This window comes from Vanacampus margaritifer, chromosome 18 (assembly GCF_051991255.1).
Source record: "Vanacampus margaritifer isolate UIUO_Vmar chromosome 18, RoL_Vmar_1.0, whole genome shotgun sequence".
Taxonomy (NCBI): Eukaryota; Metazoa; Chordata; class Actinopteri; order Syngnathiformes; family Syngnathidae; genus Vanacampus; species Vanacampus margaritifer.
Genome location: NC_135449.1, coordinates 2,957,930 through 2,985,571, shown reverse-complemented (window position 1 = coordinate 2,985,571; position 27,642 = coordinate 2,957,930). Strand labels below are relative to the sequence as shown.

The following is a 27,642-nucleotide window of genomic DNA, read 5'->3' as shown; positions in this document are numbered from 1 at the left end:
GCATCAATGCTGGGTGAAAACAGCACAGGACGAAGCTTGTTGGGGCTTGTTTCCACGATAAAATCGTGATTTGTCCTATGATGGAAAAGACATTCTGGACCATGAAACTGTTCTCAATTTTTTATATTCCAAAACAAAAAGGAGAACCTGCTATTGGGTAACACATGCAAGAAAATAATAATAATTAAAAAGAAAATGACTAAACAGTATTTTGAAATAATACATGTACTCAAAATTCATCCTAAAAAAAGATAAAAGACGAGAAAGGCATTAAACCTACAAGGTTTGAACTTGAAAACAACAAAAATACGGACGAGGCTTCTCAGAGGCCGTTCACCTCCCACAGCAGAATCTCATTATGAGCCACAGAAAAGAGGAGTGTCCCTGAGGGGGAGAAACGACACGTCTGCAGCGAGTCGCTGTGCTGTATGAAGTCCTGGAACTTGCCGCTGGTCCACTTGATCAGCTTCAACACGCGCTCTGGGAGGACGACGAGAGGTCAGGCACCCAAGCGAGACACTCGTTACCAACATTCTTGAACCTCGTGTGACAACTGGGCGAAAAACTTACCTTTTGACCCCACTGCTATGAGTTGACTCTTGGAAGAGAGGCTGAAGCATGTGACCCAGTGATGCAAAGCAATCTTTTTGATTATCTTGTACAAGTGAGAGAGAGAGAAAAAAAAAAAAAAAGTTAGTTGATGTGAGAAGAAAAACAGGCACCGACCGGTACAGATCAAAAAATTAGATTAGAAATAAAATTAAAAATAAATAAATAAGTAATTAGAATTATTATTATTTATTACAATTAATAATATCTAACTAAAGTACATTAAAAACAATAAATAAAATTCATTTTAATAATTATTTTTTTTTATTAATTTTAATAAAAAACATTTTTTTTAAATAAATAATAATAATAATTCTTAAAATTTAGATTAAACTAACTCAAGTAAATTAAAAAACGTAAATTAAATTAATTTTTAATAATAATGATTATTTATTTTAAGATAATAATTAAATAAATTAAACAGACAGGTACCCTTTTTTTCAAGAGGCTGTAGAAAATGAGTTCTTTCTCTACGCCGTAACCAGTGTAGATGAGCAGGCTGGGGTCTGTCGGGCAAAAGGCAGCCAGGCTCGGAGGTGGGCTGTCATCCTGCAATACAATACAAGCGATTCGGGCTGAAACAGGGAAAATAGCATCGTTTTGATCAATCCTATATAATTAATAATTACGGAGAATATATCATAACAAAAACGACAAATCTAAGCTGGAAAATGGCATGACTCATTTAGCATAACTCCCTTGCCGCGCCCGACATTTGAAGTGGCATTTTCTGGACTTTGCCATGTACCGCGTGAGCGCAGGAAGTACCTGGCAATACGGCGGCGCAGGAAGTGTGAGCCAGTCGAGTAAAGCGCACTTGCACTTGAACCAATCGGCCGCCCAGACACTGACGCGCCTGTCAACGCTGGCAGCCAACCACAGCTCGTTCCCCACCAGTCCAAACTCCTTACACTGGAGAAGAGAGGATCGAATCAAATGTCACAAAATGTCAGGAGAAGAATTCCAGCAAACGTTTTTTTTTTTTTTTTTTACCATGTTCAAAAGCGTCACAAATGATCCCTAACCTTGTGTGACTTGGCTGCTCTCTGAGAGCTGAGTAAAAGAAATGCCAGTTTTTTTGTTTTTTTTTTCTTCAAAAGTGGCTAACAAACCTTGACAACAGCACTCCCTGTAGAATGAATTTTTACGACATTTAATTAAGGACTTGAAGAGGTGATAAATTATATCAGTGGCAGAATGAAAATAGAAGCAATCAACTGCCTGTTATTCCTCTGAAATGTTCTCATTTGTTTATATGTAATAACTGAATGGGGCTATATGATTAGCACATGTACATTTGATTAAATACACTTAATTCTCAATACACTGTAAAAAAAATTGTAATATAACAGAATTTTACTTTTTAGTTTAGTTTTTTTCCTTACTTTAAAAATAGTATTTCATTTACACAAATAAACTCCGATTATGTCAAATGTAAAACAACATGAAATGACTAACTGTAAAAACACACAATATTTCTGTTCTTTTACAAAAAAAAACTACATTAGAAATACATATATTGATTGTTAAAATACCACAAATATTTGTCTGTAAAATTCAACTTAAAAACCCTTAAAAAAAAACATTTATATTATTATTGACTAAATTTAATACTCACTGTATTGAGATTTATTTTGAAAGGACATGTAATGAGATCTAGGTAAAGGGGAGAGTGAATAACACACAAAGCAAAGAATTGGACTAACGGATCAGCACGGCCAAAATTAATTAAAATAACTACAATTATTAACAAGAATGGCAGCGTGGATGAGTGGTAGAGTGGTCGTCTGGTATACCCGAGGTTGTGGGTTTGATCCCCTTGGTGAACATGTTGAAGTATCCTTAAGCAAAATACTGAACTCCTAATGCTGTGTCAAAACATTTTGAGAGCCTCGTAAAGCGGAAAAATGCTATATCAATGAATTACCCGGTTGCGATTTTAAACTCAATATCTAGTTTTTCAACAATTATTGGCCATGTTTTGAAAGACTAATCACATTATTTGTATTCATGTACTGTTATATTACTTACACCTGGTAAAATTGCAGTTAAAAACTGTACTTTAATTATGGGAAAATAAGTAATTTTCCGTTTTTTTTCTCCACAGTATTTTTGTCCATTTTTAATTTACTTCTTTTTTTTTTTTTTACAGTGTAGAAACTTTACTTTTTTTTTTTACAGTGTAGAAACTTTTTTTTTTTTTTTTACAGTGTAGAAACTTTACTTTTTTTTTTACAGTGTAGAAACTTTACTTCTTTTTTTTTACAGTGTAGAAACGGACCTGTTCACGAACACACTGAATGGTGCTGATGGCTGCTCCTTTGTGGTCCCTGAAAACACGGAGGGTCGATCCGTCCAGGGCGTGACTGACAGCTATGAGGCCGTTCTTCCCACCAGAGAGGATAACGTCACCTGGTTAATTACAGCGCGCTGGATTAAAACATAAATCAATAATTAAATAAGTAAATCTTTGACAAGCGCGCCCCGCCTCTCACCGTTGGCCGAGTACTGGATGGCGGTGACGGCGACGTGATGGGGATGCAGCTTGCGCTCCATTTCGGAGGTGGAGAGTCGAAAGACGCGCAAAGTGCCGTCGCTGTATCCTGCCGCCACGCGCACGTGATGCAGGCTCGGAGAAAGGCTCCAGCACACGCAGGTGCACGACTGAAACGGAGCAAAGCGCGCAGAAATTGATATAACGACAAAAACTATATTAACTCATTCACTGCCATTGACGGCTATAGACGTCAAAAATTCAGTGTAACTATTTTCTATTAGTTTAACATTTTCCCCACTTTTGTTAACTCTTTGACTGCCAGACGTTTTCATAAAAGGGATGACGTGGGTGCCAGCCGATTTAAGCATTTTTGACTGATCTTTCAAGGTCCACAGAAAATTATGTGTTTGGAATATGGAAACACACATACTACCAAATGAAAGATTGGACTCTCGTCTTTCATCAGAAAAAAAAGTTTGTTTCTACCTTATTCCGTTTTTCAGTAATCAACAATAGAAAATGGTTAGTTTCACCTCTGTTTTGAAAAAAAAAAAAAAAAACGTATTTAAACGTCTTTGGCACTCCTCCATAGGATTTTACTAAACGTTATATAACGTTTTTGGCAGTCAAAGAGTTAAGAGTATGAAAACCTAGAATTTTTTTTATCGCATTAGAACAGATATAAAATTTGTGATTAATTGTGAGTTAACCAGTGAAGTCATGCAATTGACGATTAAAAATGGTAATCACCTGACGCCCCTAATTTTTAATAATCTTTCCTTTAAAAAAAATGTTTTTAAAAATTGGAAAAAATAATCACAATTATTTTATTTATTTATTTTTGAAGAAAAGATTAAATAAAAATTAGGGGTGTCAGGTGATTAAAATTTTTTAATCTTAATTAATTGCAATACTTCACTAGTTAACGCACGATTAATCACAAATGTTATGTCTGTTCTAAATGTACAAAAAAAAATCTAGGCTTTCATACTCTTGTTGACAAGTGGAAAAAAAATTTCAACTAATAGAAATAGTTCAAATGAATTTATGACGTCTATAGCCGTCAATGGCAGTGAATGAGTTAAGCAGGTCTGTTAAGATTCTATATAGTTAGGTGATTTTTTAAATAATGGAATACAAACACTGTGACGATTGTAGATGTCACAAGATGGTGGTAAAGCAGCACTTTTCTATTAGACAGAGCTAAAAAAAAAAATTGCCTGACTAAATATTTTTGCCAACCACCAAATGAAAAGTAGAATAGAAGCAGTCGTCATGGCAACCAATGCGCGCAGTATGCCCGTGAAGTCTACTGCTGCCTCTCACGCTAATAAACAAAAAAAGAGCAAAGGTACTGCTAAATTTAGCACGCGGCAAATTGAAGTGACAAAAACACAGATATATTGTAAGGTAAAGGTAATCTGGTTTATGATTTGCTGACTGTCTTTAATTTTTTATTCATTTGGCTTTATTTTATTTTTTATTTTAAGCCTAACCTATGAAGTATAATAAATCTTATAATTTATAATTGTAATAAAGAATAATTTATTGCTTGCGTTTGTTTAAAAAAAAAAAAAATACATGGGAAGACCTTGAAAAGCAACTGTACATTAACTCGCACTTGCAACATTGAGGACCTTTTTTTTCTTCAAAATTGTTCTCACCTGATTGAGTACCTGGAACTGCACCACCAGTTCATTACTAGGAATAGACCAAACCCTCAGACTGCCGTCTTCGCTGCAAGTGGCAAAGTGGCTTTCATCCGTCTGAAAGGCCAAACCGTTCACCTGGACGACACAACGGGTTACGATTCAACCTTTTGTTTTTCCATTTCAATCATTTATGTCATTCATTTGTAAAAGAAAAAAACAAAAAAACAAAAACGAAATTCTTCATCGTTGAATGAAAAGGAGCAGAAAGAAGACAAGTCTTATTGTATCTGCCGCATTTCTCCAGAGTTCATTGACAAGTTAAAGTCATTTAAAACAACAACATAAACATTAACAGCAGCAACATTTTAAATAAATAAATAAAATGAAATTGTGACATTTCTGACATTCGTGACAGCAAAATTGGCAATGGCGTAATGTTCAAACTTAATCTCGTTCATATTTCTCGAATACGATTGATTTAGTCCTTCTTTAACTCTTTGACTGCCAAAAACGTTAAATAACGTTTAGTAAAATCCTAGGGAGGAGTGCCAAAGACGTTAAAAGACGTTTGTTTCAAAACTGAGGTGAAACTAACCATTTTCTATTGTTGATTACTGAAAAACGGAATAAGGTAGAAACAAACTTTTTTTTCTCATGAAAGGTGAGAGTCCAATCTTTCATTTGGTAGTATGTGTGTTTCCATAGTCCAAACACATAATTTTCTATGGACCTTGAAAGATCAGTCAAAATGCTTAAATCGGCTGGCACCCACGGCATCCCTTTTCTGAAAACGTCTGGCAGTCAAAGGGTTAAAATGTTTTGATTTTGTTTATTAATATTATAATCATAATCACGAGCTGATTCCTTTTACGCTCTGTCAGTCAATCACAATTCTGCCAAGTTTATTTGATATCAAGTGTTGTAAGTATAGTACTCAATAAAATCAGGCGTTAATTATAGAGTCAAATTCATGACAGCCTTCCCTGCTGCTCCGCTTTAAATTTTTCGCTTCAAGGACCCCAAAAACACCAAGAGCTGCCATGTGAAGGTGTGATTGGCCCGCTTCTACTAATTTAACACTGCAGTAAGACAGGGTGAGGAGATGTAATGTAGGCGGGTCTTCAGGCACTCACAGGAGTACAGTATTATTATTCCATTTCAACATCCATTTATAAAAAAATTAAAAACGAACAAAGGGGAAAACCAGTACAGTAATCCCGTGCATAATCCTGGCTCAGAATTTACAAATGTACCTATTAAACTATTTCTTATTAGTTTAACATATTTTTCCATTTTTGTTAACAAGAGTATGAAAACCTAGATTTTTTGGGTACATTTAGCACAGATATCAACTTTGTGATTAATCGCGAGTTAACTCCTGAAGTCATGCGATTAAGTACGATTACAAATTTTAATTGCCTGATGCCCCTAATTTTTAATAATCTTTTCTTCTTTTTTTAAATACATATATATATTTTTTAATTTTTAACTCTTTGACTGCCAAAAACGTTAAATAACGTTTAGTAAAATCCTATGGAGGAGTGCCAAAGACGTTAAAAGACGTTTGTTTCAAAACAGAGGTGGAACTAACCATTTTCTATTGTTGATTACTGAAAAACGGAATAAGGTAGGAACAAACTTTTTTTTTCTGATGAAAGATGAGAGTCCAATCTTTCATTTGGTAGTATGTGGGTTCCCATAGTCCAAACACATAATTTTCTGTGGATCAGTCAAAATGCTTAAATCGACTGGCACCCACGGCATCCCTTTTCTGAAAACGTCTGGCAGTCAAAGAGTTAATAAACTTTTTTTTTTATGTAAGGAAAAGATTAATAAAAATTAGGGGCGTCGGTCGATTGCAATTTTTAATCGTAATTAATCGCATGACTTTGCTAGTTAACTCACGATTAATCACGGATTTTATATCTGTTCTAGTACAATTTTAAAAAATCTATATAAATACTCTTGTTAACAGAAGTGGGAAAAAATGTTAAACTAATAGAAATAGTATAAAATAATTTTTGGGACGTCTATAGCCGTCAATGGAAGTGAATGAGTTAACACGAGACAAAGATAACGACAATCAAAAAAATAAATAAATAAAAATAAAGCAAAAAACTGCAGATTTTTCTCTCTGTTGTAAAAACAAAACAAAAAAACATATATATTAGTATATAATGTATTACAAACAATCGTAATCAGCCTAAAAAAAGCTCCATTATGGGTCGGGCCCTTTTGGACGACGCCGCTTTTGTGATTTGCCACATCTAACCTTGTTACCTTATTGTTGTGGCCGCTGACCAGCCGGATGCTGCTGCTGTCCAACCAGTCGACGTACCACAAGGTTCCCGTGGTGGTGCCCACGATGCCCATGTCCATTGTGTTGTCAAAGGCAGCGCTGACTGTGGCGCCATCCAGCATGATCTCCTGCCTCAACACCGCCGACGCCCCGCTGCGGGATGACCAAAGACAATGACATCAATATGGCGGAACAGAATGTTTTACCTTTTGATGGCTCCTTTGTGAAATCAATGAGCGTTAACAGGGTAAAACTATTACACGGTTATTTGGATTGAACAGACAACTGCTCGGAAAATTATTACGACAATGTTTTTATTTAAACGTCATAGCCTTTTGTCAAATCGCAGGGCAACATATGATTATCATTAACATTCAGATCCTTTATGATTGTAAAATGTCTAAATTAATGATCCCCCTTCAATACAATGCCATTGAGTTCATCTTCCGTATACTAATCAGCAGTATTTCCCACGCGACACTTCCGTCTGGATCATAATGTCTCTTTTACAAGTATAACATGGACTTAGACAAAAGGTGCATAGAAACCTTTTTGAAATGAATTCAACTCATCCTATTAATGTGCACTTGGTTACAGCACACCATGGCAACCATTATATTGTGGATGGGTAGGCTTTCTACCCATTATGTTTCTAAACTCATGAAATAATAATTATATCCGCTCTCACTTTTCTCACACTTATTTTTGTTTGTCTCTATGAGCCTTGCGACTGGCTAGCGAGGTGAGCCAGCAAAATCATAGGATCTGAATAACGAGGAAAGCTTAGCGTCAACAAACCCATCTTTTCTGGACGCCTTGCCCTGAGGCTTCACACGCCGCACAGCTTCTACCTCCCACAGTCGCAGCCAGTGGGTGTTGCTGCCTGTCAACAGCGTGTTCCCTCGACACAGCAACACACCTTCAGCAAAAAAAAACAAAAAACTCATCAAATACCATAACAGACGTGTCGTCGGGTGGCTCTGTCGGTTGCAGCAAAGCTTCACAAATGAATCGCCTTTATTAACAAGCAAAAATCATTGTCAATTAATCGTAATTAATCGCATGACATAACTAACTCTTTGACTGCCAGACGTTTTCAGAAAAGGGATGCCGTGGGTGCCAGCCGATTTAAGCATTTTGACTGATCTTTCAAGGTCCACAGAAAATTATGTGTTTGAACTATGGAAACGCACATACTACCAAATGAAAGATTGGACTCTCATCTTTCATCAGAAAAAAAAGTTTGTTCCTACCTTATTCCGTTTTTCAGTAATCAACAATAGAAAATGGTTAGTTTCACCTGTGTTTTGAAACAAACGTCTTTTAACGTCTTTGGCACTCCTCCATAGGATTTTACTAAACGTTATTTAACGTTTTTGGCAGTCAAAGAGTTAACTCACAATTAATCACAAATTTTACATCTGTTCTAAGTGTACAATAAAGATGTACCTTTTCATACTCATAACATAAAAGTGGACAAAAACGTTAGACTCATAGAAATTTGGTTGCATCTTTTAGGCATTGATACAGTAATTTCATAATAATTCATAAAATTGAGTTAAAATTAACTCATTCACTGCCATGGACGCCTATAGACGTCAAACATTTATTTTAACTATTTCTATTAATTAAAAAAAAAAATCCACTTTAAAAAAACGTAATCACCAGACGCCCCTAATTTTTAATAATCTTTTTTTTAAACCGTGAGTTCACTGTTAAAGTTGTGGGATTAATTACAATTAAAAAATGTAATCACCTGAGGCCCCTAATTTTTAATAATCTTTTTTTTAAACCATGAGTTAACTGTTAAAGTTGTGGGATTAATTACAATTAAAAAATGTAATCACCTGAGGCCCCTAATTTTTAATAATCTCTTCTTCATTTTTTTTTTTAAGATTTAAAAAAGAAAAGATTATTAAAAATGAGGGGTGTCAGGCGATTAAAAATTGTCACATGACTTTACTAGTTAACTCAAGATTTTATATCTGTTCTAAATATACAATTAAAAAAAATCTAGGTTTTCATACTCTTGTTAACAAAGTGGGAAAAAAATGTTAAACTTATAGAAATAGTTCAAATGATTTTTTGATGTCTATAGCTGTCGATGGCAGCGAATGAGTTAAAAATATGTAGCACTGTATTGTAAAAAAAATGAATGCAATATTGATTTGTGTCGTAATTTTTCTGCCACTAGATGGCATAATTGCATTTGTAAGACAGTGATAGCTTAGTGCACTTTTCTTCAACAAACAAACAGCAAATATTTACCAATCTCGCCCTCATCAGCCTCCCACGTCATGAAGCAGCTCTGTGTCTCGATGTCCCAAACGCAAAGGTGTCCTCTGTTGGTGGCGGTGAATAGCAACGACTCCGAATGGTAGCACAGAGCCGTCAGCTCCACATCACCCACCTCGACCGGTGCCCTCGCTCTCTGGAGCTAAAAGCACGGCCACAGATAAAGAACGTAAGTCGGGCTTTTTGTTTGATTTTCTTTTTTAACAAAGAACATCAACTGTAATGGATTCAAAGCAAGGATCCTTGCAGGTGCTTACTTTGAGGTCACCATCCTGCCCATGACTGTTGAAGAGGCCGAAGTAAACACCTTGGCTGCCTACACAGGCCAGCTGGGCGTCCACAAAGGGGCTGAAGGCTGCGTGGTGGACCGCTCCCAAACCACTCTCACTGGAGAGCATCTGGAAGGTCGAGCTGCTCCACACAGCCACTGCCGGGTCTGAGAAGTCTCCTAATAATTGTGGGGGAATAGAAGCCAATTGGGCTTGAGTCATAAGAAATCATCAATTGGAGTTACATGGGTTTTTTTTTTTGGTCCTCTTTACCCCACTAACCTATGGAGAGCAAGAATCGATCATTTTTGGAGAAAGAGAGACTCTGCACTGCCCCTCTGTGGTAGGAAATGGTATTCAGACAAGCGCCACTCTGGACGGCCCAAATGCAAATGAGGCTCTTGTTGGCACTTTTGCCCGCAGCAGAGGCCATTATCTGGAGAAATGATAACACGGGTAATAGTTACCAATAGTAACAAAAGTTCAATGATAACGCAGGTCAATAATAGTTGAAAATATATATATTTTCTAGGGGTGTGCCCCCCAAAAAAAATCACAATTCTCATTTAGTACGATTCAGAATAGATTTTAAATGCCCCAAATTAAATTTTATTTAAATTTTATACTGTCTTCCCTTTGTTTGTGTGTGCCTTTATTGGGAGCGCTGTTCATGTTGTACCCGATTTGGCCACTTAGGGGCAGTGTGGTTCCACGCGGTCTGATACACTGTTAAGTCGTAGCCAAATTAGAGAGTAGAAGGAAAAAGTTATTCCAATAAAAGTTGGGGGGGTTTTCAGCGTGGAAACGTTTTTTTTTTTTGAGTGATAAAAGTGCCGCGAGTAGAGCACTAATTAGCATTAGCGAGTCAGACTGGAGTCGATCATTACGATTCCTTGAACATCTATAAATTGAAGCAAAAATCATTGTCAATCAAATCAATTTGAATAAAAAAAATCATTCCTAATGGAAAATCGATTCTGAATCGAATCGCACACCCACAAACGGAATCGAATCGTGAGACATTCAAAGATTCCCGCCCCTAATATGTTCTCATCAATTTGTAGTTTCTATGTAATAATGTGGTGAGGCAATTGTACAGTACACTTACGTGCTTTCAAGTTATTAACAGCACTCTAAAACGTGGCCAGTGACAAAAATTGGTTTCATAGCAAAAAGAAAGTCTCTTTCTCCTGGTGAAATTGAGGTAAATATAGTAAGCCTTCTTGCCCTAATAGGGCTTTTCTTGTCCAGATAATTGGAGACAGAGTGCGTTCTGGGAGGCACCTGCTGCTCCACTCCGTGATTAGGCTTAAAAATAGAAAACAGCTCCAAAATGCGCCGCCTGTTACACGCCTGCTGAGAAAATCATTAGGTGGCCCTTTGGTTCACTTTCTCTTCTGTGGTGATACTTTGATATGGGACAAATCAATATATTGCATATCTCGCGTCACATGGACCTCAGTTTGAATAGAAGCCCGAAAGTGGAAAAATCGTCTTTTTTTTTTTCTGTGGGGACTTTTTTTTTTTGCCCAATAATCTGTGGTGCAGCTAACATTGTCCAATTCGATTTTTCAGTAATATCCAAACTCATACCTGAGCGTCATTTGAGATAGCAAGACAAGAGATCTCTTCCCTGTGGCCCTGCAAATGTCTCTGACGCCCTGAGTTGACATTCTCCACCACCACCACGCCACCGCAGGAGTATGCAAATAAACCTGTGATGACAAAAAATGTAAAAAAAAAAATAAAAAATTGTTGCAGGGAAAGCACACACAAAAAAATTGACCAAATGTCTCCACTTTTCTTCTCATCTGTACTGAAATTACAGTAATGCTCTTATTATGCAGAATATGAGAATAACCTTGGTCAGGGCTCCAAACCAAGTTGCCACGACCGTTGCCATTGTAACCAATTACTGCCTTCAGTGTCATGCCTGCTTCACCCGGCTGAGCAATCACAGCAGTCTGGATAAAAGAAAATATTTTGACTGGTCCAAAAAAAAATAACATATGACATGTTTTTGTATGTCGGAATGACATCTTTACCTCATCAAGTGTGGAATTCTTAAATCGTGGTATGAAGTGTCGATAACAATCTGGACGCACGCGCTTCTCATTAAAACCTACAAAAATGGCAAAGATGACGCAATAAATATGTGCATGTTTTATTACTAATGCACCAGTGAAGTTGGGGACTTACCATTGTTTTGAAGATTGATTGATTGACTCATTCTGATGGCATCGCCTACTTCTGTGATTTTCAAGTAGCATGTGCCAGGCTTGGGGTGAAAACCGGGCTCTGAACCAGTGACTGCAACAAATGGGAGTTGAGACGGCATCGCTAAAGTCTCAAAGACACGGAATGAAGCTACAAAATTCAACCCTGTCACAGTTCTCGACAGAAAAGCCAAATATAGTTGAAATGCAGGCAGTGCCTATAAATCTGTTGCTAGGCAACAAGCTGCTTGAAGCTCGCCACTGCTTTCAAGGCACCCCTGAATCATCATTAATTTCTTATGGTCCCAAAATTAGCTTTGATTTTGTAGTTCTGGATTTAGAAATGAAGCACTGGAGACAGAAATCCATATTGGCAATTATTTACAGATTGCTCCAAATTGGATTGATATCATTGAAAATGAAAGTCAATATTCCTAAGCAGAAAAGTTGTTAGTGAAAAATCAACAACTTTATTATGGTAATAATCCTTCACATTAATCAGTGCCCAAATCGAGAAATGATAACACGGTTAATAGTTACCAATAGTAACAATAGTTCAATGATAATGCAGGTCAATAATAGTTGAAAATATATATATTTTCTAGGGGTGTGCCCCAAAAAAATCACAATTCTCAATTAGTACGATTCAGAATAGATTTTAAATGCCCCAAATTAAATTTTATTTAAATTTTATACTGTCTTCCCTTTGTTTGTGTGTGCCTTTATTGGGAGCGCTGTTCATGTTGTACCCGATTTGGCCACTTAGGGGCAGTGTGGTTCCACGCGTTCTGATACACTGTTAAGTCGTAGCCAAATTAGAGAGTAGAAGGAAAAAGTTATTCCAATAAAAGTTGGGGGGGGTTTTCAGCGTGGAGCCGTTTTTTTTTGAGTGATAAAAGTGCCGCGAGTAGAGCACTAATTAGCATTAGCGAGTCAGACTGGAGTCGATCATTACGATTCCTTGAACATCTATAAACTGAAGCAAAAATCAAAAATCATTCTAATGGTCAGACTCAGACATGTTTCTAATCTTTTTTTTTTTTTTTTTTACTTTTTTATTATTACCGTCCAGCTCGACTTCGGTGGCGCTCACATCCAGTGGCGGTGGGGGAGACAAGGGTCGGGGTGCCTTTTCACGAGGCATCTCATCCACAGCTAACATCCGGACGGTACGTAGCAAGTCGACTGGGGGTGCCAGGAAGTCCCAAAGGAAAATGGCGTCCCCCACTGAGACCACACCTTGCTGTCCAGGGGTGAAGCTCACCTGGTTGATGGGCTGACTATGACCTATAAACATCTGGGACACAAGATGCATGCTTTAAGTTACTACACTATATACAGTTGAGTACTTTAGACCAGGGATTGCCAAACTAGAGTGATGTGAGAAATTATCTTACTTAAATTCCAAAAATTATGATTTTATTATTTACTAGTGTCGGCCAAAAGCTAATGTTACAATTCGGTAAATTTCATATTTTTGCACAAATCTATAATATTAGTCCATGCGTGAATTTTGTTTTAGTTTTCTGTTTTTTTAGAAATTATTGACCAATTTAAAGTGATGAAAATGGCATGCCCAGATTTACCACTGAGCAAGTGAGGAAATTGAGATGAGATCATCAGTTTCTGTATGCACTTAAAAAATATATAATAATTTGGTATTTATTGTGCTGTGAGATTTTTCTAATGTAAAATAATGTCTGGCAAAGACTCTGCTACTATTAACATGAAATATCAGAGTACCTTTTCAATTGAACTCAGTTGCGCCCAAAAACGTAAAAATACGTAATCATTTAAATATTACCATGGTCCCAAAAACATATTTATACGTTTTGTTTTTAATGTTTTTTTTTTTTTTTATGCAAGAGCATTCAGAAGGCTTTGATGCAGCCTCTGAACTGAAGAGAACACTTGACGCAACGGTAGTTATTACAAAAGCGGCCAGCAGGTGGCAGCAGAGTACAAGAGATCAACCAGGGCCATGTTGCAACTAGCTCTTTTCTCCACTGTTTTAAACTGATTTGTGAATTATTATAAGTTATCAGTGCAACATGTCATGTATTTACAAACGGCTTTCTTTCCGTGTACCTGCGAGTTCGTAGTCAGCTGCATGTTATAATCCCACACTTTGACTGCATGATGTCCCGCCGTGACCAAAAAACGTCGGTCTTCGCTCACAGCCAGAGAGGAACACCAGTGCTTGTGCACCTTGGACACCTGTTGCACAAAAGAAAGCAGTCTGAAGTAAATCAATGCTTAGTCTTGGGGGGGGGGACAAAACAACAAACGCTACGATACTCTACCTGCCGGATCAGACCACCCGTCTGGGTGTTGACCCAGAGGATTTTGTTAGCGGATGTCGCTACCAGCAAATGCTCAGGGGAGGCGGAGGAGAAGCAGACCTTCAGCGCAGAATCCAGAAAGTTGCTCTCCGAATCCAAAATACTCACGTCGAGGCGGAGTGACTGAAGGAGGGAACATAAGGATACAGTGGTGCCTTGAGATGAAAATAATTGGCTTAATATTGTACTCTGAAAAACATACATTCAACGTATATACATTTTTGGGGAATATGAGTTAAGAAGCAAAATCCAGCCGTTTTTATCCATCTCAGGGGGCGGCCATTTTGATAAAAACGGCTGGATTTTGCTGCATAACGCAATACTAACCACAATACCATATTTAGACTAGTGTGGCTGCATAGGACATATGAACTCATTCACTGCCATTGACGGCTATAGACGTCAAAAATTTTTTTGAATTATTTCTATTAGTTTCACATTTTTTTTCCACTTTTGTTAACTAGAGTATGAAAACCTAGGGAAAAAAAATGTATTGTACATTTAGAACAGATGTAAAATGTGTGATTAATCTTGAGTTAACTAGTGAAGTCATGTGATTAATTACAATTTTAAAAAAATAATCGCCTGATGCACCTAATTTTTAATAATCTTTTCTTTTTTTTAAAGATAAAAATTAATTTAAAAAATTAATCGCCTGATGCACCTAATTTTTAACTCTTTGACTGCCAGACGTTTTCAGAAAAGGGATGCCGTGGGTGCCAGCCGATTTAAGCATTTTTGACTGATCTTTCAAGGTCCACAGAAAATTATGTGTTTGGACTATGGAAACACACATACTACCAAATGAAAGATTGGACTCTCATCTTTCATCAGAAAAAAAGTTTGTTCCTACCTTATTCCGTTTTTTCAGTAATCAACAATAGAAAATGGTTAGTTTCACCTCTGTTTTGAAAAAAAAAAAAAAAAACGTATTTAAACGTCTTTGGCACTCCTCCATAGGATTTTACTAAACGTTATTTAACGTTTTTGGCAGTCAAAGAGTTAATCTTTTTTCTTTTTTTTTAAAGATAAAAGAAAAAAAGATTATTAAAAATTAGGGGCGTCAGACGATAATTATTTTTGATTGTAATTAATCGCATGACTTCAATAGTTAACTCACGATTAATCACAAATTTGATATCTGCTCTAAATGTACAATAAAAAATTCTCGATCGTCACACTCAAAAAAATGTGAAACTAATAAAAATAGTTGAAATGAATGCTTGACGTCTATAGTCGTCAATGGCAGTGAATGAGTTGATGTAAAAAAAAAATGGGGTGACTTCCCCTTATAGATACATCAGTAAGGTACCTCTTCGAGAGACAACGCATCAGCAATAGTAATGGTGTACTCAGAGGGCCCAACGAAAGCCAGACAGCGGCTGTCACTGCTCACTGCAAGAGCATCAGGAGCACGGCCAGTGCCTCGGGCGACCACACCACCTAGACCATCAGGCAGTCAAGAAATGAATCTGTTGTACCAGGGATTTCACATTTCAATTAGCTGTCGAGTTGACAGTGAGCGTATGACCGTATGGTGAGCGCGCGTACGCACAGACAACTCGGATGACGTGGCTGTCATTGTCGCAGGAGTTGTAGAGCGCCAGAGAGCCCTCGGAGGCGGCGCTGTACATGCAGTCGCCGTCGGGAGAGAAGGCAAGGCCCACCACTTCGCCTCGGTGATGACTAGCACATTGGGATGAAGACAAATGTGCAGTCGAAACACAATCACGCTCATTATTGCGATATGTGATATTTGTGTTGAAATGCTATGAAATGAAATCGAACAGCAAAACTCATGTTCCCTATTTAAGATCAAGGTCAATTACGATCGCCAAACTGAAGCGGGGGCTGGACAAATAAAGTTATAGTCTCTCATATTCTATTCTAGAATATTTTTATAGAATCAATTAATCGACTAATCGGATGAATTTTAATTTTGCATTCAAATCAGTTACAAAAGCATTTTTTTATTTCGTACTTCGTATTCGTATAGTGATCAAAAAAGTATGTTACCGGTTCAAGTCATTGCTTCCAAAAGAAAAACAGATGTTTATAATTGTCTTATTTGGATTAAACACAGAATATAATCAGTCTTCTTTCATGAAGGACTACAGAAATATGTGAACAATTACTGTTTTTTATTTTATTATTTGGACAATTTAAAATTCAAAAAAAATGAATCCAAACAATTACTTGATTATTAACTCATTCACTCCCAGCCATTTTCACTGAAGCAATCTCCTTTGCTCCCAGCTGTTTTACTAGATTTTGACAGATTTTGCAAGACCCACAGAATATTGTGTTCTATAACTATAAAAACACGGAACCTGCCAAAAGAAAGATTAGAGTATCTTCTTTCATCTGTTTCCGTTCTGCAGCAATTAGCAATAGAATATAGCTAAGTTTCATCATTATTCATGAACCTGTTGAAAACACTGGGGAAAAGAGCTTGTTGCAACATGGCCCTGGCTGATCTCTTATACTTTGCTGCCACCTGTTGGCCATTTTTTTTGGTAATAACTGCCATTGCTTTAAGCGACCTCTTCAGGTCAGAAGCTGCATCAAAACCTTCTGTATGCTAGAGCATTAAAAAAAAAAACCAAAAAAAAAAACCATTAAAAACGTATAAATACGTTTTTGGGAGTGAACGACAATGTATTAAAAACTTATTTAGACATTTTTGGGTTTGAATGCGTTAAAATAGTTATCGATGAATTTGATAATTGACTGTCGATTAATCGATTAATTTTGACAGCTCTAACGATCTATTCAAGGAACTGTAGTTGAATTGGCGCATTGGCACATTTTCACACGCACTTGTGCTCAGCCAAGAGCTTGCCACAGGAGATATCGAAGACTCTGACGATGCCCGAGCTGAAGCCACAAGAGAAGATCTGCTCGCTGGGATGAAAGGCGACCGAACACGGCTTATCCTCCGACACAAAGTCGTACAGCTGTGATCAACAAGGAAATACCTCAGCTCTCAAATCAAAGTCAAATGCTGATCACTTTTTCGAAAAATAAATATTTTGATTTCATTCAAGTGCCAAATATTGACCTGTTGCAAGGAGTCCATGGACCAAATGCGCACGGAGCCGTCGGAAGAGGCTGTCGTGAGATGCCGCCGGATCCCGTCCACGCTGAAGCCCAGCACGGCGCCCGTGTGCGACCTCATCAGCGTGCTGTAACCCCGACTGCTCACATCCAGGAAACCCAGGTTGCCAGTTACGGTGGCAGTCAGGACCCGCCTTCTGTCTGATGACACGGATACCAGGCTCACGGGACCCTCGTGTTCTAAAAAAAACAAAAATCAATTGGGTTGAAACATTTCAACTCTGGTCGACTTTCTCGCTTGAAAATGAGGTGAGAAAGCAGAACTGGCGAGGCAGAAATGTCCAAATTCGTTCATGTGATAAAAATGTCTTTACTTCCAGCTCATTGGTTGTGCATTCAAGCTTTAAAGATAACATTATGGCATGGAGAATAGGCATGACCCGATTGCTTCAAGTAGAGGTTATGGCGCACGGCGCTCGTGCCTACCAGCTTCGAGCAAGACGGCAGAAAAATCCAGAGGCCACAGCCGCAGGAAGCCATCTTCGGAACCCGTGGCGCAGAAAGACGAGCGCACGCTGAGGCTGTTGATGGCGATACCGGGATCTGGGAAAAGCACACAATTTCAGCAATTAGAAAAGAAAACACCTTCCTTCCAACTGAGGCTGGGCGATGTGCTCTTACAACACAATTTTGTATTTTTTCGCACAAAAATCCAATTTCCTGGGTTAAACGATTTTTCCTCTTGGCAGGCAGAAAAAGCAATGACATTATTCAAAACAAGTTTTGCTTTCTCCCCCCCCGTTGTGATTTTCTTTATTCATCCTGATACCAAACAACATTTGAAAACATTTTACCCCAGCAAGTACTTTTTTTTTTTTTTTACCTAGCATTAACTACCAAAGAAATAATAGATATGCATGTTTTTCTTTACAGATGTGAAAAATGAGGTTCGTCTTTGGAAATTTTTTTATTTTTTTGTCAACGCACATATGCAAAGAGGAAACATAGACAACTAATGTTTGAAATGAGGGCTGGGTATCGATTCTAATTTCCTCAATCGAATCGAACAAGAGTTCAGTCCAATTCGATTTTTCCCAATCCAATTTGATTCACTTCAGTTCAATCCGATATGAATTAATTACAGCACATCGATTCTTCTTAACTCTTTGACTGCCAGACGTTTTCAGAAAAGGGATGCCGTGGGTGCCAGCCGATTTAAGCATTTTTGACTGGCCTTTCAAGGTCCACAGAAAATGTTGTGTTTGGACTATGGAAGCACACATACTACCAAATGAAAGATTGGACTCTCATCTTTCATCAGAAAAAAAAGTTTGTTTCTACCTTATTCCGTTTTTCAGTAATCAACAATAGAAAATGGTTAGTTTCACCTCTGTTTTGAAACAAACGTCTTTTAACGTCTTTGGCACTCCTCCCTAGGATTTTACTAAACGTTATTTAACGTTTTTGGCAGTCAAAGAGTTAAATGTCTAAGGCGTGATAAAAAAATAAAAAAAAAACACCACAAATATTAAATTCCAAAGTAAATTTTGCAGAGGCAGTAACTAGTCAAATGATTTAGCTTATTAATGAAAGTAACACGTGTTATAATCACTTAAGTGTTACACAAGCAAGGATAAAAAATATTTTCATAATCTAATTCAATAATTGTAAATATCAATTAAAAAGATTCTGAAGTGTCTTAAAGTGCAATAAGTGAGTTCTTTGATGAATGAATTTAAAAGTATTTTCTTACATGTGAACAGCCAATTTCCCTTTCAAATTCTATTTTCTATTTAACGGAAAAAGAGATAAACAAAATAATTGATTAATGGTTTTATGGATCAATACCCCTCATTGACTCCACTGGACTGGTTTTTTTTGTCACACAGAGAAAAATGTAATCATGATTTTGCTCTTGTTTGTATCTTAGCGGGAACTGAACTTGCTAAACGTTTTTTTTTGTTGCTACTCTGGATCCTCTGACTGCGCTTTTGTCAATAACTACCCCCATTTTCTTCTCAGCCTTGTTGTTAGTGCAAGCAGCGCAACCTCAGGAAGGGCAAACCCACCTTTGTTGAGAGTCCACTTCTCCTGCTGCTCCTGCCGCACTGGAAACAACCATCGGACATTTCGAACGACTACCCTGGTGTAGTCAATCTCAAAGATGTGGCCGCTCCTGCAGCTTGCAAACCTGCAGGGGGGGGGGGGGGGGAAAGCCATCGTGAACTTTGAAGCCAGATCCCTCGCTAAATTCACACACTTTGAAAGATTGGTCACTCACAGCAGCCTATCATCAATATGCTGTTGGGGCGAGTCCCCCTCCTCAAAGGCCACGTCGGTGAAGTCCAATGGGCGATATTCGCCGAGGTTGATTGGGCACGAGCGCAGTGTGCCTTGGCGAACCCGCCACAGACGAATGCTGTCATGACCGCACGACACCAGCCTGAGCGGGCCGAGAGTGGTTAGAAAAATAATAATAATAAAAAAAAAACCACATTCTTCGTTAAGTGTAAGGGAACAGCAAAAACACTTACACACATTTTAAAGTGAAAGTCAACCGTAAACATTTTGTGATTTTTAGACTAGTTCTAAACGTGACATTTTGATTAATATTACATTTGTCTGTTTGTTTGTTTTTAAAAGGGCTTATGACGCAAAATCCAGCGGCTTTTATCCATCTCAGGGGGCGGCCATTTTGCCACTTGCTGTCGACCGAAGATGACATCACAGTTGCTCAGGGCTCAGGCAACGAGCAATCACAGCTCACCTGTTTTCTGAAGCTGAGCTGTGATTGGTTGTTACATGAGACCTGAGCAACATTGATGATGTCATCGTCAGTCGACAGCAACTGGCAAAATGGCCGCCCACTGAGATGGATAAAAACAGATGGATTTTGCTGCTTAACTCATATTAATAAGTTATTAAACAGTATAGCATATTTAGACCAGGGTGCTGCATAGAACATGTAATTGACCCCCCCCCCCCCCAAAAAAAAAGTTTGACTTGGTTCACTCCCAGCCATTTTCACTGAAGCAATCCCCTTCGCTCCCGGCTGTTTTACTGGATTTTGATAGATTTTGCAAGGCCCACAGAATATTGTGTTCTACTGCTATAAAAACATGGAACTTACCAAAAAAAAAGAAAGAAGAGTTTCCTCTTTCCATCAGGAAAAAAAAAAGTATATTTCTCTCTGTTTTGCAGCAATTATCATTAGAATATAGCTAGTATAGTTTCATCATTATTCACAAATCTGTTTAGAACTGTGGGGAAATTATCTTCTTTGCAACATGGCCCAGGTTGATCTCTTATACTCTGCTGCCACCTGCTGGCCATTTTTGTAAGTACTACCATTGCTTCACCCGTTCTCTGCAGTTCAGAGGCTGCGTCAAAGCCTTCTCGCATTAAAAAAAAAAAACTCCATAAAAAACGTATAAACACGTCTTTGGGACACTTAAAACATTTCAAATAGAACGCATTTATACGTTTTTGGAAGCAAATTATTATTATTTTTATTTTTTTAAATGGAAGCAAATGAGTTAACGAAGCTAACGTTCAAAGAAGACGGGAGTGCACCTTGTCTCATCAAAGCTGGCACATTTCATGCTTTTAATGTCCACGTCCAGTTTTGTCTTGGCAAACATGCTCACTTCTCCACCGTTGCCGACATTGGCCGTGTTCCAGACAACCACCAACTATTACACATAATAACATAGATCAGTCAACTGCACCGAGCGAAAAAAAGGGAAGCAATCACGGCATTTGGTTTGAAATTATAACTTGCACACTTTTAAAACAGTACATAGCGGGTTATTATGATCACGCATCGGAGGCACTTGCCGTCTTGCCGTGGCTGTCTTTTCCCACGCCACACAGGATGCTGCCACTGTACGAGAAGCTTTGAAAAGAAAAGTACATAATTATTGTGTAAAAAGTGCGAGCCTCTACCGCGCGCATAAGAGAACTCTCGTTATCCTCTGATTACCTCAGCGAGGTTACTGAATGAGCGTGCATCCTGAACATGGCCATGCAATTTCCTTTCAGGTAGTTCCATATTCGAACCACGCAGTAATTGCCACTTTGCGCAGAGGCCAGCAATGTGCTGTTGCCGTTAAAAGCCAGCGCAGACACCTGACATACAAACACAAAGATATCATGTGAATCAAAAGGGAGCTGGGGATTAAAGCACGTTTTGGACACTGAAATGATCCCGCCATGTAATGCAGTAATACGTTTCCATTTTCATTTCCGTTTCCTCGCGAGTCGCGGCTGAGTTGGACCCCCATATAAGGAGGCCATTTTACCTTGTCCGTGTGGCCAATGAAGAACCTCTGCTCGTCAGAGTCTATTTTCATAGAGACAACAATGGCGTGACATGGATAAACCACGGAATCGCCTGAGATGGTCCATAAGGCCTAAAATAAAAAAGCAGTGTACACATTCTGTCACACCAATGACATTTAAAAAATTTAAAAAAAAAAATTAAAATAAAACTACACACGTATAAGGCTCTTGGCAACAACAAGAGGGGGGGAAAAAATCCAGTTTATATTAGGGGTGTCAAAATTTGAGTTCATTTGAAGTTCCTTTAACGCCACAATTTTTTTCCTGCAACGTAACAGACAGGTCCACGTCAAAATTAAACAGTAATGAATGTAATAATAATGCATATATTTGTGGAGACTGGAAATTTTTTACAATTTTAAAAATGTGCAGAAGTTACTTCATGTTAAAGATTTAGACAGTTCTTAATATGGAAAGAAGCTGTCACCAATGTCTTACAAATGCAATTGTGCCATCTAGTGGCAGAAAAATGACCTCAACACATCAATTTCACACATGTTTTTTTACAATACAGTACATCTTTTTAAGTGTAACTAAATTTTATGAATTATTATGAAATTACTGACTAAAAGATGTAGCCATATTAGTTTTATTAATTTTTTTTCGACTTTTATGTTATCAGTGTTAAAAACGTATTTTATTGTACCCCTTAGATGATGTAAAATTTCCGATTAATCGTGGGTTAACTATTGAAGTTATCCAATTAATCACTATTAAAAATGTTAATCGCCTGACACCCCTACTTGTTAATAAAGGTCAAATGTGAACCGTCTTGACACTTTTGTTATGGTATTTGATGAGTTACAAGTTACTTCATGTTAACTCTTTGACTGCCAGACGTTTTCAGAAACGCCAGTGCCAGCCGATTTAAGCATTTTGACTGATCTTTCAAGGTCCACAGAAAATTATGTGTTTGGACTATGGAAACACACATGCTACCAAATGAAAGATTGGACTCTCATCTTTCATCAGAAAAAAAAAGTTTGTTTCTACCTTATTCCGTTTTTCAGTAATCAACAATAGAAAATGGTTAGTTTCACCTCTGTTTTAAAAAAAAAAAAAAACGTATTTTAACGTCTTTGGCACTCCTCCATAGGATTTTACTAAACGTTATTTAACGTTTTTGGCAGTCAAAGAGTTAAAGATTAAGATAGTTCTTAATACGAAAATAAACATCGCCACCGTCTTAAAATTATGACATCTAGTGGCAGAAAAATGACGTCAACAAATCAATATCACACTCATTTTTTACAGTACACCTTTTTATTTTTACCTAAATTTTATGAAATTACTATATCAATGACTAAAAGATGCCATATTTCTATTAGAGTTTAACATTTTCCCCCACTTTTATGTTAACAAGAGTATCAAAACTTAAGATTTTTTTTTTTAAATGTTATTATACATTTAGAACAGATATCAAAGTTGTGATTAATCATGAGTTAACTATTGAAGTCATGCGATTAATTGCGATTACAAATTTTAATCGCCTGACAGCCCTAGTTAATATCGGTAGAAAATGTATACATTTGTAAAAATCGTAATAAGCCTACACATTTGGTGGTGGCTCCTCCAAAACCGATTATCCTCCTGAGCCTGAGAATCGGGTCTGGCAACAGCTTCTAAGACAAGAGAAGAAAGGCTGAATGCAGAGATGCCCTTTTATGGGAATTTTCTGCCAAGCCTTTTATCTTACCTGCCCCTCTTCAGAGCTGTCAGCAACCTGACAAGAAGAAGAAGATTCAAGTGAGGGCCATTATATCAATGACATTTTTCCCTTTTTTTTTTTTTTTTTTACAAAGCTTCACCTCCTCTTCTATTTCCTCCTCGTTGACAACCGAGGGGGGGGTGGAGTATCGACTGGAGGATGGCGATTCCGGCTCAGGGTCCTCCACCACCTCAGTGACCACTTCAGGCAGCTCGGGTATGTCGCTCACCTGACGCCAAAGCCAGAGCAGCAGATTGAACGGTTTGCACAACAAAGCAGCAGGGCTATTTTTTTTTTTTGTTGATCTTACTAATTCTGGGCTGGGGGGTCGGGATTCTTCTTCCGTGAGGCTGGGCAAGTTTGCTGGAACAAATATCAAGATGGTCATCGGCAAAAGGAAAGGCATCCGTTTATACGAGTGCTTTTAGATAACTCACGTTCTTCCACCTTTGAAGGGCCTTTTCGAATGATGCCGCACTTCAGATCTTCTTCTAATGGAAACCTGGTAGAAGACAGACGAGGGCTTCAATGTGCCTAGTGTCGCTTTATCTTTGTGATATTTTTGCTGAAGATTGCTGGGATTGCTTCGAAAAGTCACAGTGCCGACAAGTTCTGGCGGCTTACACTAGTATTAACTCTTTGACTGCCAAAAACGTTAAATAACGTTTAGTAAAATCCTATGGAGGAGTGCCAAAGACATTAAAAGACGTTTGTTTCAAAACAGAGGTGAAGCTAACCATTTTCTATTGTTGATTACTGAAAAACGGAATAAGGTAGAAACAAACTTTGAGTGACATCAAGCAAAAATAGTTTTGTGAAAAAAAGGATTTTCTGCACAACAGTGACTTTGACACTAATATTTTTTTGACGAGCGACGCTCTGTGGATTAGATTTAATGTGACAAACGCTTTGATCATTCACGTCGTCCTTGAAATGTTCTTTTCCCTAAGATCCGCCATGTTTTCATGTAATTTGATACACGGGAGCCCATTGAAAAGAGATACAATGCTGCCATCTGCTGGCCATAGTGAGTGGGTGTTTTTGGATTTTACAAACCCCCCATTCACAAAGCAGCGCTGCACAAGAAGTTGCATTGGCCATTGCGAGAAAAAAAACAAACGTAGTTAACTCTTTGACTGCCAAAAACGTTAAATAACGTTTAGTAAAATCCTACAGAGGAGTGCCAAAGACGTTAAAAGACGTTTGTTTCGAAACAGAGGTGAAACGAACCATTTTCTATTGTTGATTACTGAAAAACGGAATAAGGTAGAAACAAACTTTTCTTTTCTGATGAAAGATGAGAGTCCAATCTTTCATTTGGTAGTATGTGTGTTTCCATAGTCCAAACACATCATTTTCTGTGGACCTCGAAAGATCAGTCAAAATGCTTAAAATCGGCTGGCACCCACGGCATCCCTTTTCTGAAAACGTCTGGCAGTCAAAGTTAACGTTTAGAGCTCTGATGAGCTATTGACTTTAGCTTAACTGTCTCAATATTTCATTTCGAATCTGAAAAATCGTTTGTTGTCCAAAAGTTGAGAACAAACGATAAATTCAACCTTTGAAAAAAAAAAAAAACAAGGAGAGGTCACCTGATGTAATTGTAGCATTTATGCCAGCTGCGTCCCTCGGGCACAGGAAACACCATGTCTCGGGGCATGTGTCCAATGCCGTCCGAAGTGGGCAGGCTCATTTGCTTTGCTTCGTGGTACGAAACCTCTGTGGTGAGAGACGATTGGATGATGAGAGAGGTGACATCGGGCATCGGAATGCAGACTTCATGTCATGAACTTCTGTCTCATGTTCATCTTTTCATCTGAATCCCAAATGTCTTCAGTATACAAAAAAAAAAAATGCCTTTTTGCACACTGGATTGATTCTTAGTATTATAACCTCGCTACGGAGAAATAGACAGTCGCTTCTTAAAGCAATCTGGTTGAATTCGATGTTAAAAAAAAAAGTTATTATTTACAGTACAGTAATGCAAAGGACTCTATCCATTTTCTCAACTGCTTATATACACTAAAATTAATCAACATCAATATATAAACTACAAATAACTTCTTTTTTTTTATGCGATGGGGCTACTTAAATGCAACAAATATTAGTTGTTGTAGGACTGTGCAATGAATCGAAATTCTATTGCGATTTCAATTACTGTATTACACTCGATGATTACAAAATTGCCCATAATCATATATTTTTTTTAAATTGAATTTCGATTAATTGCACAGCCCTACAACTGTAATATGTGTTGCAGTTAATCAAAATTCAATTACAACTTCAATAATTACACTCCACGATTACAAAATTGCCAGTCGTAAAAAATAAATAAATATTGAAATCATTTCAACAGTTCTATGGCAATTTATAGAATTATACAAGGAACCTATACATTTGTCCTTTTTTTTAATTATTATTATTATTATTATTAATTTTATCAATTTTGTGTGGACCAAAAGGAACTTTTATAATTAGTGTTTCAAAGAATTTTATTTCAAACTTATTTTAATTGTTTGTTTGTTTTTAAATTAAGATCGTTTGAACAATCGTGATTTCAATTAAAACTGAAATAATCGTGATTAATATATATATTTTTTTAAATAATCGAGCAGCCCGAAGTTGTATTGTAAATCACTCAATATAACATCATTCATTGATGAATTTCTATGATGACGATGCTGGGAGTCTCACCAGGATTAAGCAGCAGGTCGCTGGTAAACAAGTTTTTAACAGACATGTGGGCGCACAGCTTGACGCTCTTAAGATGACTGTAGTAGAGATTGTTGAGGTAGCCGGTGAGCGTGCGCTGCAGATCCATCATCAAGCAGGTCCAGCGGACCTTAGTGGGTGCTGAAGGTCTGTAACCTTAACCACAGGAGCAAAAACTATCAAAGCGCTATAGGCGATGACAACATTGTTGTACGGGTAAGAATAACGCGCATGGTGTATTTTACGTTGTCGTGTAGCCCGGGCTTTCGCGTCAGCAACCCAATCAAATTCGGGGCCGCACTGGAACGGGAAGCGCAGCGACGTTCTCGTGAATTTGAACTCTTTGAACGCGTTGGAGATGGATATGCGCACCATGCGGCCATCCTATGAGTCACAACACGTAAAGGGGGAGGGACTAAGCAGACAATTCATCAATTAACTTGTAACGTGGAATATCTGCATTTTGGAAGAGACTTGGTAAATCTCGTAAATCGAAAGAAACATCAGCCAAAAGTACCTCTGCTATGACATCCAGGACGATCAAAAATTGTTTTCCTGGCTTGGGCTTGAAGAGGACGTAGAGATATCGGCCCGTCAGACCCAGAGAGTGGTGCGAGTTTTTAGGAAGCTTGATGCAACCGTCCTCGGATTCAGAACCCCTGATCCGATACACTGCACTGTTGAGGATCTTGTCCTAAGGGTTTGGTAAATGGGAAGTAGGAGCTGCTATTAGAAATTGGTACAACATAACTAAGGATGCTATATTTAAAAAAATAAAAAAACTTTTGGAATTTTGGTAGGCAGCAAGAGTACCTTGAGAAAACTTTTAAAAACACAAGCAGAACATGCAAACTACACAGAGAAAAGACTCAAAACTGTGGGGGCAGACATGTAATCATCACTAGTCCACCATTCGACCATAAACTTGTGGTCAGTGTGTACTAGTCTAAGCTTTTTTTTTTTTGTTTGTTACCGTGTATAGTGACACATATCCTTCTTTGGATGCCCTTAGCCACTCTGCAAGTCGGAACTGTTTGAATATGTTGACGTAAGGATGCTGCCAACCATCTAGAAAAGAGAAATTAGCCCATTCGGGTTAGACATCAAAGCAACACTTCAGACATCATAGATGTTCGATTGTGTAACTGTCTCGGCAAGTAAATGGCTGTCATTCAAAGTGTATTCGAAGAGGTTCATCGAACCGCAAATGCAAGCAAAGTTGTAGCAAAGTGCTGCCATTAAAGCTGGCATATTCGCGGAAGGCCATTTTAACTGTAAATGTCGTACCTTTGGCGGCCATTGGCGGGGAACACTTCCAAACCACCCGTGGACTTAATCGTGCGGGATCTTATCCAAACTCAGGACAACTCGCCCAACTGTTTTCATGTACATTTACACACATTAGCTTAGATACATACAGTAGTGATAAAGACAAAACAAAACGCCCTCTTTTGTTGACAAGTGTCTTTTTTCTTTCAACTGTATTAGCTTCAAAGAGGCAGTCCGTTTTTTTTTTTTTAGTAGAACTCTATTTACAAAAATGAATTAACGACCATAGAAGCGATCCTATCCTTCCCGCTCCGTTTTCCGCCGTTTCCGTAAGCGTCCTGACGTCATTACGTAACGAACGTCGATTTGGCTTCGA

General features: G+C 37.9%; 1 protein-coding gene across 1 annotated transcript; it reads right to left on the bottom strand.

Moving 5' to 3' along the window:
- Positions 1-105: 105 nt before the first annotated feature.
- Positions 106-27,587, bottom strand: wdr90 (WD repeat domain 90). The gene is made up of 41 exons (XM_077551346.1): positions 27,285-27,587; positions 26,971-27,065; positions 26,515-26,691; positions 26,243-26,381; positions 25,980-26,153; positions 24,878-25,004; positions 23,723-23,787; positions 23,596-23,648; positions 23,386-23,514; positions 23,274-23,300; positions 23,131-23,199; positions 21,538-21,648; positions 21,219-21,364; positions 21,074-21,131; positions 20,810-20,928; positions 19,518-19,679; positions 19,306-19,427; positions 17,723-17,839; positions 17,241-17,476; positions 17,000-17,136; positions 15,735-15,865; positions 15,492-15,622; positions 14,141-14,302; positions 13,926-14,054; positions 12,903-13,134; positions 11,821-11,931; positions 11,667-11,743; positions 11,483-11,585; positions 11,215-11,336; positions 9,904-10,057; positions 9,610-9,800; positions 9,326-9,494; positions 7,856-7,976; positions 7,039-7,210; positions 4,771-4,893; positions 3,105-3,273; positions 2,891-3,021; positions 1,378-1,521; positions 1,042-1,158; positions 571-655; positions 106-480 (listed from the first exon to the last, which is right to left on the bottom strand). Exons 1-41 carry the CDS (start codon positions 27,295-27,297, stop codon positions 323-325), a joined length of 5,208 nt encoding a protein of 1,735 aa, XP_077407472.1. The 5' UTR covers positions 27,298-27,587; the 3' UTR covers positions 106-322.
- Between the last annotated feature and the right edge of the window lie 55 nt (positions 27,588-27,642).

Excerpts from the sequence above, each read along its gene's own strand:
- wdr90 (XM_077551346.1), bottom strand. Across the intron at positions 21,365-21,537 it reads TCATTGGCCACACGGACAAG|GTGTCTGCGCTGGCTTTTAA; the intron begins GTAAAATGGCCT and ends TTTGTATGTCAG. Across the intron at positions 17,477-17,722 it reads TGCCGTCTTGCTCGAAGCTG|AACACGAGGGTCCCGTGAGC; the intron begins GTAGGCACGAGC and ends TGTTTTTTTTAG.